Consider the following 14,830-nt stretch of genomic DNA (forward strand, 5'->3'; position numbering starts at 1 on the left):
GTGATAACACCACGCAGCCACAACAACCACTTCTCATGGACACACTCCCAGCTGAACCCCGCCCTCAGAGCTCACCACAGATAGACTGTGACGAATTAGAACTGCTCCAAATGACACAGATCGAGGCACTAAACAGTAACATCTCAGCCCATACTGTGGAGTCTGTGGAGGCACTGGTAAAAATGGGGACCATCAGGGGTGAGACTGGTGAACTTTTACAACTTATATGTGGTATAAGCAATAGGCTGGAAGAAATGTCTATATCACGCCTTGAACCGGACGATAACATATTGCAGTTTCCGGTAACACCAGAGAAACAGCCCCCCTCACCAGACATGTTATTCCGCTCTACAGCATCCCCGCCTCTGAGCTTCACAGAGAAAATGGATTTTGTTTATACTGGAAACAGACAATCATACTCGATCGCTGCGAGCCCCCAGATATCAACCAAAAAGCGTCAAGGCCCACAACCACCAAAGACTGTGGGCCCAGCTCGCTCTGCCCCTCCTCCTGTGAGATTTCTTCGGTCACAATGCCATGGCACACACCCTCCTCCATCTGCACCAAAAACAACTGATACCAGCTCTCAGTGACGTGTTCTGGGTCCTCGCAACGTCAACAGCAATCTTATCAAATGTTTACAAAACAAGCGTGAGCCCAGTGTGCCTTTATCTTTCTCTATTTCTGTTCTGTTACGTGATAGAAAGTCCAAGGCTTTCTCAGGCCGTATGGCAAACCCATCTAATCTGCTGCCTGTTACTTGTCAAACTAAGATTACTATGGGGGAAAAAATTAAAATTAATACTGTTAAGTTAGCACTCTTAAACATCCGTTCACTTAAAAACAAATCATTTCTAGTCAACGACTTAATATCCACAAACAACCTAGATTTTTTGCTTCTAAATGAAACGTGGCTAGAAGACAGCTGCAGTGGCAACAGTCCTCAATGAAACAGCCCCTCCTAACTTTACTTTTATGAGTGTCTGCAGACCAGTCAGAAGGGGTGGGGGGGTTGCAGCTCTATTTAAAGATGTTTATCAATGTAAGCAAGTATCATTTGGTGACTATTTGTCTCTAGAATATCTGGGCATTGTGCTAAAAGGTGCACCACGCATCCTGCTTATCATTATTTATAGGCCTCCGAAATATTCTCCGGCCTTTATTGATGACTTTACAGAGCTGTTATCAGCAATCTCATCTGAGTATGACTGTTTTGCTATTGCTGGGGATTTTAACATTCACATTGACAATGCTGAATCCAGTACAACAAAAGATCTCATGACTGTTCTTAACACTTTTGATTTGACACAACATGTTCACGGACCCACACATGATCGTGGACACACTCTAGATTTACTTATCAGTAAGGGACTAAACATTTCATCAATAGTTATTAAGGATGTAGCACTGTCTGATCATTTCTGTATTTTCTTTGATATATCAATCTCTCCTGCCATTGAAACTAGATCTGTCTCTATCAAAAAGAGATGCTTAAATGAGATCACTAGTGTGCTGTTTATGAAGGCTATATCTCTAACACCAAGCATATCTGCAGACTCTGTTGATTTTCTCCTTGACTCTTTTAACTCAAAAGTTAAGGGTGTAATTGATGATATTGCTCCTGTAAAAGCCAGGAAAAAGAGTGGCAAACAAAAAGCCCCCTGGAGAAACTCAACAGAAGTGCAATTAATGAAAAGACAATGCAGGAAATCGGAACGCATGTGGCGAAAGACAAAACTTGTAGTCCATTATAAGATCTATAAAGACTGTCTTCGTGCTTTCAATGTGGAGCTAGGCAAAGCTAGACAGACCTTCTTTTCAAATATTATAAACAGAAACATAAACAACACACGCACTCTTTTTGCTACTGTAGAGAGACTAACAAACCCCCCGAGTCACATTCCCAGTGAAATGCTCTCAGACAGCAAATGTAGTGAGTTTGCTCTCTTCTTCTCAGAGAAAATCATTAATATCAGAAATGCGATCAGCACATCCTTGAGTTTCTCTGGTGTGAATCAGATCAGACCACAGCCTCAGAAAGTTACTATGACTGATTTCGAAGCAATTGATGGTAAAATTTTAGAAGAAACAGTACAGCACCTTAAAACATCAACCTGCGCCCTTGACACACTCCCCACTTCTTTTTTCAAAAGTGTGTTTAACTGTTTAGAAGCAGATCTCCTAGAAGTGGTAAACGCCTCACTTCTTTCTGGGACTTTTCCAAACTCCCTAAAAACCGCAGTAGTTAAGCCTCTCCTTAAAAAGAGAAATCTGGATAACTCCATACTGAGCAACTACAGACCAATCTCAAATCTCCCCTTCATAGGCAAGATCATTGAAAAAGTTGTTTTCAGTCAGCTGAACAAATTCTTAAGCTCAAACGGATACTTTGACAATTTTCAATCTGGTTTCCGACCGCATCACAGCACAGAGACGGCCCTCATTAAGATAATAAATGATATTCGTATGGAGTCAAAATAGGGCCACATATATCTGCAAAATAACACAATGTTTTGCAAACAAAAAATATGTTTTGCAACAAAAAAAAAGTTTTGCAAAAAAATAATAATAATTTTGCAAAAAAAAATAGAATATTGAGAAAAAAATGCTTTTTTGCAAGTAAAAAAATAGTAATTGCAAAAGAAAAGTTACCACTGAGAGGAAAAATAAAGTTTAGCAAAGTAAAACTTGCAGCATTGACTTTGCAACACCTTTGCGCCGCTCCTTTAAATCCGCGTTTCCGTCATCCGTGCCTCTGCGGCGCAAGCTTTCCTTTGCGCTTCATTTTTCTTTGCGCCTCGCTTTGTGTCCCTGATTTGACGTGGGGGAGGGGTCAAGAGGTTGGGGTGTGTACATGGGTGTGTACAAGGGACGAAGGCGCGTCCTTCTCGTTACGTCAATCAATACAATCTGACTTAAATTTGGCCACTCGCCCTTGAGGCTGAGCAACTGTGCTGATCTCTCGCTGTCTCAATTAATTTGCCCAATCTCATTCACTTTCTATGCAGAGGATGATCCATCGATGTCTAGCATTCTGGTGTAAGGGTTATAAATACCCATGTTGCATGCATGCAGCTCTCAGCTATGTTAACTAACCAAACTACATCAGGAATCATTTCTTGAATCTGTCTGACACATCATCAGTGTTGGGGTAAAGTGTTACAAGTAGAGCTGTCAATTTAACTCATTAATGAAAAAAAAACACATGATTAAAAAAATGTATGCAATTAATCATGCCCAATATATTCTTGTGTTCAAAGACAGTTAGATGATATGCAGCAGAATGACACACAGAGGTCTCGAGATCCATACGGTCTGGGGCTCGCGCTGATGACGTAACGAGAAGGACGCGCCTTCGTCCCTTGTACACACCCATGTACACACCCCAACCTCTTGACCCCTCCCCCACGTCAAATCAGGGACACAAAGCGAGGCGCAAAGAAAAATGAAGCGCAAAGGAAAGCTTGCGCCGCAGAGGCACGGATGACGGAAACGCGGATTTAAAGGAGCGGCGCAAAGGTGTTGCAAAGTCAATGCTGCAAGTTTTACTTTGCTAAACTTTATTTTTCCTCTCAGTGGTAACTTTTCTTTTGCAATTACTATTTTTTTACTTGCAAAAAAGCATTTTTTTCTCAATATTCTATTTTTTTTTGCAAAATTTTTTTTTTTTTTTTGCAAAACTTTTTTTTTTTTTGCAAAACATATTTTTTGTTTGCAAAACATTGTGTTATTTTGCAGATATATGTGGCCCTATTTTGACTCCATATATTCGCCTCAATACAGATACAGGCAAAACATACATTTTGGTACTACTGGACCTCAGTTCTGCATTCGACACTGTTGACCACAAAATACTTCTTGACAGGCTAGAAAATTGGGTTGGGCTTTCTGGAATGGTCCTCAAATGGTTCAGGTCATACTTAGAAGGGAGAGGTTATTATGTGAGTATAGGTGACCATAAGTCTGAGTGGACATCCATGACATGCGGAGTCCCACAAGGGTCAATTCTTGCACCACTCCTATTCAACCTGTACATGCTGCCACTGAGCCAAATAATGAAAAATAACAAAATGGCTTACCACAGCTATGCTGACGACACCCAGATCTACTTAGCCCTATCACCTAATGACTACAGCCCCATTGACTCTCTATGTAAATGCATTGATGAAGTTAACAGTTGGATGTGCCAAAACTTTCTTCAGTTAAACAAAGACAAAACTGAAATTACTACATTTGGAAACAAAGATGAAATTCTCAAGGTGAATGCATATCTTGAGGCTAAAGGCCTGAAATCAAAAAATCAAGTCAGGAATCTTGGTGTGATTTTGGAGTCAGACCTGAGTTTCAATAGTTATGTCAAAGCAATAACTAAATCCGCTAACTATCATCTCAAAAATATATCAAGAATTAGATGCTTTGTTTCCAGGCAAGACTTAGAGAAACTCGTTCATGCTTTTATTACCAGTAGGGTGGACTATTGTAATGGTCTCCTCACCGGCCTTCCCAAAAAGACCATTAGACAGCTGCAGCTCATACAGAACGCTGCTGCCAGGATGCTGAGCAGAACCAGAAAATATGACCATATCACACCAGTCCTCAGGTCTTTACACTGGCTTCCAGTTACATTTAGGATAGATTTTAAAGTGCTATTACTTGTATATAAATCACTCAATGACCTAGGACCTCAATACATTGCAGATATGCTGATTAAATACAAACCCAACAGATCACTCAGATCATCAGGATCAAGTCAATTAGAAATACCAAGGGTTCACTCAAAGCAAGGAGAGTCTGCTTTTAGCTATTATGCCAGCCGTAGCTGGAACCAGCTTCCTGAACAGATCAGATGTGCTCCAACAGTAGCCACTTTCAAATCCAGACTCAAAACACATTTGTTCAGCTGTGCATTTACTGAATGAGCTGTGCCACTGTACGTGCTTTGTCCGAACTGCTTGCATTTTAATTTATATGCTTAAATTTAACCCTGTTTTTATTTTTATTTTTAATTATACTCTTTATTTTTATCTTTCAATATTTTCTTTATTTTTTATTTCTTTTAATTCCTATTATAACTGTAATATTTTTATTTCATTTCTGTGTAAAGCACTTTGAATTGCCACTGTGTATGAAATGTGCTATACAAATAAACTTGCCTTGCCTTGCCTTGCCTTGCCTTGCCTTGCCTTGCCTATTATGCACCCGTCAAATAGGCAGGCGATGGGACTTGGTGCTGCCAGCCCGTGGCCGCAGCCCTAATTGCGCCGGGGGGCAGGGGACCTTTGGGTCAGAGGCCCGGGACCTCCTCCCCTGGGGTCTCTAGGGCGGCCTGGTGGGATGGGGTGCGTCACCCTGCCCCTAAAGAATAATCTAGGGGGGCGGTGCGCAGCGTACACGAACTGCATCCCACCCCGCGTCAGTTATGCAGCTCGTGTACCCAGGTGTAACGGGCCTTCCCTAAAGGGCGCTATCCTGTGGCATGCAGAGGGAATTTGAAAGACAACTGTTTGTCCCGCCCCTCAGATTGAGCCCTGCCAATGGTGAGTTCCCAGACCCAACATCTTGATGTGGGTCTGGCTTGTCAGGCTATCTGTACCCCAACAACCAATCAGAAATGAGACCACTTTGTATTGAAAATAGTAAGTTTACAAATAAGTTTATCAGAAATATGTTATCCAAACAATATTATCCTTGCCAAATGAAAAGAAAATATGTTCTTAAAGATTTCACGGAGGAAGAGGCAAAAAACATAAGGAAGCGATTTTTAGCCTACCCAATCTTTCCTAAGGCCAAAGAAGTGACATTTAAAATATTGAATGACATTTATCCATCAAATTGCTTTTTACATGAGATATTTAATTGGGAAAACAATTCATGTGGATTTTGTGAGAAAGAAATTGAAACAGTAGAACATATTTTCTTTCAATGTGAATTTGTGAATGAGTTTTGGCTTTCATTTCAGAGTTGGATTCAATCTAAAGATATATCGCTACACCCTTTAAATGTGATTTCCATTAAAGTTGGAGTGTTTCTGAGTGATAAAAACTTAGAATTTTTTGATAAACAATATGATGGTCTTAGGTAAATATTTTATCCATAGATGTACATTTTTAAAGATTAAACCCCATTTCATTGGATGGAAGAATGATTTGAAGCTATTTACAAAATCTCTTCAGTGTATAACAGACAGAAATGCCCAGAAAATTATCTCTGCTCTTGACTTGTTTAGATTACTAGAATAAGACCCTCACCCCCTTTTTTATTTTCTATTATTTTTTATTTATTTTCTTTTGTTTGTTTATTTAAATTTAAAAATGCTGTATCAACACGGAATATATATGTATGTCTATTGAAGTATGCCATAAATGTTTGTACTTTAAATCTGTCAAATAAAAAATAAAAATAAAAACTTCTGCTGAGCCCGCACTGGTGTTACACGGCGGACTTCTTCCCAGCAGTCAAAGCGGCATTACGTTGTGAAAGTGCGGACTCAGAGGAAGACCGTGAGGGTTTAGGGTGCCATTTGAGACAGGGCCTTAATAGGGGGAGATTTCGGATTCAGACCCTTGTTCTGATGACGCAGGAGTTGTAACTATGGCATCTGAGAAGGACATTCTTTGTGTTCTTTTAGAGGAATTCTCGGATCCTGATAAAATCAATATAAATACATGTTTATACTCATGGGCGTCGGAAGCAAAAAAAAATGTGGGTGGGTCCTCAGAAATTTTTTACTGGAGTAGATGCCAATTACATTAAGTACAAATATACAGCTTTACTTGGTAAACGTATAGGTCGGAAAGAGACAATTACGTAAATCAATCGCTATTTCATTGAGAGCGATAGTAGTGTAGGGGTAAGACGCACGGCATCTAGTTTTGACACAAATCGACCCGCGGTTCGAGTCCGGCTTTCGCCGAAATCAATCTTCTCCGTTTTCCCATCACATATCAAATCGGAAAGGCATTTATTTTCAATACAAATTAAGAAAATATTAGAAAAGTGGAAATAAAGCGTCTAATATGTGTTTAATAATAAGTGTTTATCGATTAGGATTAGGTAAACAGACATGTGCTGAATGTTAGAGACGATAAAAGTGAGTGGGTCCATTGATCGTAAAAAGTGGGTGGGTCTTGTCCCACCTACATACAATGGTTCCGACGCCCATGTTTATACTGTAAAACACGCTCAATGTTACAGTCACTGCTCCTGCTGTCCAGAATAAAAGAGAACATCCCCATCCCATTTAATTCACTTTTCTATCTCTTGGTAATCAATTTTAATTTAAATCATTTCATTTTTAGTTCTTACTTTTTTAATACCTTGTATGTAAAGCACTTAATTACCATTCTGTCAGGATCACTATCGTCAAAGTGATAGACAATTAGCATATAGTTTAGATTGGCGGTATGGTTCTGTTCTGGGCAAGAACTCCCTGCGCATCCATGCAGTCTAGCATAAGAGCAGAGAGAGCAGTGATAAACCCCCTAAGGGTAAACAGAACTGAAGCACGATGTATTGCAGATAGCATTAATGTCAATATTAAAATGTACAACCTAATTTGGAAATTTCGTCTGGTGCCATCAGATGCCAAATCCTGACTGACGAGTGGAGGAGCTGGTGATGGAGGAGGGTAATTAGCTCCGGAGAGCACGATAACAGCTGATAGTACTGAAGGCGCTTATATGCATGCTGTGATAGGCATCGTATTCCTATAGACTTGGTCGGCATTACAGGGAATGCCCACAAAACGTCATATCCGCCATATGCCGTGGGGCAAAACAATTCATTAGAATGAACGCGTGTAAACCTTGTTATACGCTTTATCTTTACTCTTTGTAATGATTACGATTGATTTTTGCTTGATGCAGTCCCGAAAAGTTGCCATGTGACGTTCTGCACTTCTAGTAGTTAAAAACCCCTGATCTGAAGTTTTATACTGCAAAATAAACAGACGGAGCCATTCATCAATTCTGAAAGCCTGTGCAGTACGTCCATTACAATTAAACATCTGCACTACATGATGATGTATTATTGTAATGATTAAAAAAAGACATTTCATTAATTCCAATGGCAAAAGTTTGTTGAACAAAGCGGCAATAAAGTCATAGTTGTCACAGACTCAATTTATTGTTAAAGCAGTTTTCCACAATGAGCGATCACATATCCACATAAAGCGTGAGGTTATTAATGTACAACACATTCAGAAGTCTTCTTTATTTCATGATGGGAAGGGCTGGGCTGATAGTAACATTATATGTACGACACTTGTACATTTTCTCGTCTAAATGCAGCTGCTCCCTCAAATATTATCTTTTTGATGAAGAGAGTTGCTATAAAAAGTAAATAAAAAACGTTGCTATTGTCAGTAATTCTAATAATATTGTGACACTGACATGTTAACTCCAAATATCAATTACATAGCACAAGACACGTTTAATGATCATTTTAAAACGTTACATGTAATACATACTTTTAATCCATCCAGACTGGATGATTTATGAAGTAGGCATGTCATACCCATATGGGGGTCGGCGGAGCAGGCCGGAGTGTTTTGATGAGAAAATGACACCTAGCCATTGATTCCGTTGGGTTGTTTATCAGTCACAGATACTGTACAGACAATCTGACCCAATATGGCTCAGTTTTTCTATACATCTTATTCTGTCGAGCGGCAAAAGTGATTCTACACAGGCTAAACTGGGTTAACCCCATGCATTTACATTGTGGGCGAATGGACTGTTTTGAACTGCCAGAACTAACGCTACACACTGAAATTTGGTATATTAATAAACTGCAATGAAGATATACACCAATCAGGCATAACATTATGACTAATTTTGCCACTGTTGGTGCTTTGGGCGGTGGACAGGGGTCAGCATGGGCACTGGTCAGCGGCTGTGCCGCCCCATACACAACAAACTGAGATGCTCTGTGTATTCTGGCACCTTTATATCAGAACCAGCATTAACTTCTTGAGCAGTTTGAGCTCCAGTAGCTCGTCTGTTTGATCGGACCACACGGGCATCAATGAGCCTCGGCCGCCCATGACCCTGTGGCCGGTTCTCCACTGGTCCTTCATGACCCTGTGGCCGGTTCTCCACTGGTCCTTCATGACCCTGTGGCTGGTTCTCCACTGGTCCTTCATGACCCTGTGGCCGGTTCTCCACTGGTCCTTCATGACCCTGTGGCCGGTTCTCCACTGGTCCTTCATGACCCTGTGGCCGGTTCTCCACTGGTCCTTCATGACCCTGTGGCCGGTTCTCCACTGGTCCTTCATGACCCTGTGGCCGGTTCTCCACTGGTCCTCCATGACCCTGTGGCCGGTTCTCCACTGGTCCTCCATGACCCTGTGGCCGGTTCTCCACTGGTCCTCCATGACCCTGTGGCCGGTTCTCCACTGGTCCTTCATGACCCTGTGGCCGGTTCTCCACTGGTCCTCCATGACCCTGTGGCCGGTTCTCCACTGGTCCTTCATGACCCTGTGGCCGGTTCTCCACTGGTCCTTCATGACCCTGTGGCCGGTTCTCCACTGGTCCTTCATGACCCTGTGGCCGGTTCTCCACTGGTCCTCCATGACCCTGTGGCCGGTTCTCCACTGGTCCTTCATGACCCTGTGGCCGGTTCTCCACTGGTCCTTCATGACCCTGTGGCCGGTTCTCCACTGGTCCTTCATGACCCTGTGGCCGGTTCTCCACTGTTCCTCCATGACCCTGTGGCCAGTTCTCCACTGGTCCTTCATGACCCTGTGGCCGGTTCTCCACTGGTCCTTCATGACCCTGTGGCCGGTTCTCCACTGGTCCTCCATGACCCTGTGGCCGGTTCTCCACTGGTCCTTCATGACCCTGTGGCCGGTTCTCCACTGGTCCTTCATGACCCTGTGGCCGGTTCTCCACTGGTCCTCCATGACCCTGTGGCCGGTTCTCCACTGGTCCTCCATGACCCTGTGGCCGGTTCTCCACTGGTCCTTCATGACCCTGTGGCCGGTTCTCCACTGGTCCTTCATGACCCTGTGGCCGGTTCTCCACTGGTCCTTCATGACCCTGTGGCCGGTTCTCCACTGGTCCTTCATGACCCTGTGGTCGGTTCTCCACTGGTCCTCCATGACCCTGTGGCCGGTTCTCCACTGGTCCTTCATGACCCTGTGGCCGGTTCTCCACTGGTCCTTCATGACCCTGTGGCCGGTTCTCCACTGGTCCTTCATGACCCTGTGGCCGGTTCTCCACTGGTCCTTCATGACCCTGTGGCCGGTTCTCCACTGGTCCTTCATGACCCTGTGGCCGGTTCTCCACTGGTCCTTCACTTTTGATAGAGACTGGCCACTGTAGACCGGGAACACCCCACAAGAGCTGCAGTTTTGGAGATGCTCTGACCCAGTCGTCTAGCCGTCACAATCTTGTTAAACTCGCTCAAATCCTTACGCTTGCCCATTTTTCCTGCTTCTAACACATCAACTTTGAGGACAAAATGTTCACTTGCTGCCTAATATATCCCACCCACTAACAGGAGCCGTGATGAAGAGATCATCAGTGTTACTCACTGGTCATAATGTTATGCCTGATTGGTGTAAATGGCCGATCACTTAAAAACTTTAGGTTTTTTATTTTAGTACATCAAGTTAAACTAAATAAAAATTAAACATTTTGCCTTAAATAAATAAAGTAAAATACATTATATTTTATGTAAATTAACCTTTAATTTATTTCAAGTAATGAAAATGTCTTAGTTAGTTTAATAACCCTGATCTACATTAAATTATACGGGACTTTTAACAAACATGTATAAAATAATAGTAAATAATGAATGGAGCGCGTGAGACTGACTTATTTTGGGTAGAATCCTTTTAGAAAAATGTAAAAAAAATTATACAAAAGTTGTAACGACCATTTTCGCTCTCAATACATATTTTATAGTGTAAAAGTCTTGGTTAAAACTGATGATTTCTCTGGATTTAAACATTCTAGGAAACATTTGGGATAATGTACACAAGTCAACAAAATATATAACATTAATTTGCACACTTTTTTATTTTCTCCCCTGTAGAGTGGCTCTGATATAATTATAATATATATAATTAAATTTACATAGTTTGACATTACAGTTTATTCTCTTTTCTAAATATTCACTTCTAATCATGAGATTAATGACTGTTCATTTGTTATATTTTATGTTTCTCTTCAGGTTTATACATACAATACATTAATGGGAAACAGATATGAACATTTTGTACACATTTGTAATCATGTTTTACTGTATAAATGGTTCTTTAAACATGATATATCATGGGGGTATTATATATATATATATATATATATATATATATATATATATATATATATATATATATATATATATATATATATATATATATATATATATATATATATATATATATATATATATATATATATATATATACATACACATACACATACACATACACATTAGTGAGCAAACAAAGAGTTAAAATCAGGATATAGGAAAAATGCTTTTATTTCAAAATAATTTTTATGTAAAAATCACATTATAAAACAATACAACAGTTCATGACCCCTTTAAGATAAACTTAACCTCTTAAAATCCCTGTAAAAGTTTCCTAAACGCCTAGAAAAAGTAAATTGATGCTGTTCTTGAAGCGTTTGGAGTGTGTGCAGGTTTTGGGCTCTTCTGAAAGCTGACACTCTAAGGTTTGTTCCTGAACAGTCAGAATCACTGTAAGTCACACTGGTGTTGAGGAACAGAACTCTGAACACACTGAAAAAAAAAGAATACGATCCCGCCAACATTAGTTTAGTAAAGCGACGCCTGCAGATGAATATAGCCGGAGATATTAGCTGGAAAACACAATGGGGTCACAGCAGGAAGCCTTACCAAGTCCAGTTTCACATTTGATAACAGTACCTTTAGAAAATGAGAGTTTTACACGTTTATCTAAGTTTATGTCTAGGCGCTTCCCAACTTGGAGACTTGGAGTCTCCAAATGACCCTTTGTAACCTTTGACACATAAAATGCTGCTGTTCTTGAATGCTTTAATGTACAGTTATAATGTTGGGCTCTAATGAAAGGTCACACTCAGATTTACAAACATTGGTCAATAATTGCTGACACACAGTAACTGAAACATGTACATTATAGTGTATAACAAGTGCTATGGTATTAAAACTCACACTGATATATAATAATAATAATAATATAATATCAAATATATTTGTCTCCGTCCTCCTCTGGCTCTGGGAAGGTGTGGATGGAGCTTCTCTTCAGGGGTCGGTCAGGGCTCTGAGTATACGGCTCTCTGCTGACCGGCTCTCAGTCTTCATCTGATTCAGTGAGGCAAGAGTATAGTCTGGGATATAAAACAACAAAATAAATACAATTACAAAACTTTACACACACACACACACATTTTATATACTTTATTTGATTCCACATTAGAAGTCTATTTCATTAGGAATAAAAAAAAAATTATGATCCAACAGATTAAAACACATCAGCACATTGTTACGGATTACGCAGTTCTAAGGGTACAGGAAACATCGCCTCTTCCAGATGAACATGCTTCCTGTAGTGGCTGAGATTGAGCAGGACTTGGCCAACTGTTTGGCCTGTTTTAGAAATCCCCCCAATGCAAAGTCCACGGATCGCCAGCCTGTGTACACCAGCACAATGAGCTGGCATCTGTACCCAAGGTTCTCAATGGTAGATATCAGTATTTTAGAGCAGTAAGAGTCCTCCATTAACAGGTCAAATGCACAGGACACTTCAAATAGTTTGACTGTTTTGCCATTCTGAGAAATGTTAACAATATCTGGTGTATTAGCAATTCCTAAAAAAGTGTTTGAAGGTGAGTTGAACCATTCAGACTGTTTAATTAATAAAAAGGCGATTTTATATTTAGTTTTCTCTCCCCTGCTGTACCGAACTGTCAGTTTTGTGAACCGTTACACCCCTACAAAGAACACCATTGCAAAGAAATCCAAAGTCACAGGACTGAATGACCAGAGATCTGTTGTTTTATTGCTTAATCCAGATGCTAATGGGTAGATTGCATTGGTCATGATGGAAATGATCCGGACTCAGGTTGAGTCATGCCCTCATTCCATACTGTTTGTGGGCCGAAGAATGTGGAAGATGTGGGCCGCAACTGGGCCAGATGTCATTTGCTCTCTTTAGAATGGGACGTGATTTGTTTTAAAGGTCCCATGACATGGATTTTTTATTATTATTTTATAATGTGTCCTGAGGTGTACTTATATTGTTAGTATGATTTTTACATCATAAAATTTCATAATTTAGAAATAAAAGGCATTTTTTTCTATCTTGATATTAGTCCTCTGCCTGACTGCTCTGATTCAAGGGGCGTGTCTGCAGTGAGACTTCAGTGAAAACTCCCACTGTTGTGATTGGCTGACATCTTTGCATTCGAAATGAGTATTAGATTTTGTGGCGGAGGGGGCGTGGTTTAGCAAGATCTGCACGGAGAGAGAGACGGACTAGGCGCTCATAGACCGGAGAGAGGGAGAGCTGGAGAAAGATTGTTGAGAGTTTTATTGTACTGAGTTGTTGGAGCGCTGTGAGTTTATTTAGTTTGTATCTGAGAGTTCAGAATAAACACGAGTCCCAGTCACCGACCCCTGTCTTCTTCCTCCTCCTTATTCGACCAACTTTGTAACACACGTGGAACCCGTCTTGAATACTTTTTTTACTTTTACAGCTGTCGAGATGAACGAATCATGAAAGTGTGGATTATAGCACTATTTTTAGATCTTTTCCCATCACATGAAAGGCAGTGGTGATGAGCATTGAGTACACAGACAGTCTGGTGATCGCGTGAATGCAGAGATCTCGTCATTGCAACACATTCTCACACAAAATGCTTTCACCACAGCAAACAGCAAACACAGCATCGACAGGAATACAGTCAGAGCTTCGCTGTGCAGCATAACAGCCTCATTCATTATGACGGCAGTTTGGGCAAGAATACACTCGCCACGTGTGATTGACAGCTCCTAACATTATAAAGACAGTGTTCTTTGATCCCTAATCTAGCAGCTAACGTTAATCACAATTTAAATAACACATTTGTTTCGTGCTACTAAGAGAAACAATGTGAAGTTGATCGTTTAGTCACTGGCTTGATTCACTAATGTCACAGCCACATTCTACGTGTATCAAGCTAGCCATAAACAGTAAACAACACACTTATATGCTGACTTGCTTGTCCAAGGTGTGTAGCTGAGCCAAAGAGAGTTGGTACTGATCCAGACTCTGTATTGACCCAAGTTGAGGAAACAGTCGGCTGGGGCTTCGCTGTTCATTTGTACATCCACTGATTCGCTCAAAAGCCATGATGTCTCTCGTGGACACACTAAAATGGCGTGCCCGCGTTCCTACTTCCTAGCTCAGTTTCTCATGGCCGGGAAATATTCTCTGGGCGGGCAAAGCAGAGAAAGGGGAGTTAACATTTTACGTAATAAGGAGGGTGACGTAATAAGGAGAGGGATTCAAGATCAGCCGCTTGAGCTTCCATTTTCTCAAAGGCAGAGAAAGATCGCAAAAGCTCGAATTACACCGACTGAAATTTCTAGAAACTTGGGGACCATATACAGGCTATGGGAACTCATATTAATGTTAAAAAACCTCAGAAAATGAAAATTTCATGTCATGGGACCTTTAACAATATAGATGTGTATTAATTGAATGTTGACTGTAAATGTGAAAGTATTATAGCCTATTGTTTGCCTTTCCATTGCTAATAATATAAAAGCAGACACTATACCTTTTCGCAAACCGACTTTCTTTGTTTAGTAATAATGTGTTAGATATGATAGTTTAACA

The 14,830-nt window shown here is 40.7% G+C and overlaps 1 protein-coding gene across 1 annotated transcript in view; it reads right to left on the reverse strand.

The window, feature by feature from the left end:
- Positions 1-12,192: 12,192 nt before the first annotated feature.
- The window catches only part of LOC307142983 (NACHT, LRR and PYD domains-containing protein 1 homolog), a 34,924-nt gene continuing 32,286 nt past the window's right edge, over positions 12,193-14,830 (reverse strand). Inside the window, exon 13 of the mRNA XM_079844221.1 lies at positions 12,193-12,338. Coding sequence (XP_079700347.1) covers positions 12,302-12,338 — 37 coding nt within the window. The 3' untranslated portion in view covers positions 12,193-12,301. The remainder of the gene's footprint in view (positions 12,339-14,830) is intronic.

Source organism: Gobio gobio (genome assembly GCF_949357685.1).
Source record: "Gobio gobio genome assembly, chromosome: 19".
NCBI classification, from domain to species: Eukaryota; Metazoa; Chordata; class Actinopteri; order Cypriniformes; family Gobionidae; genus Gobio; species Gobio gobio.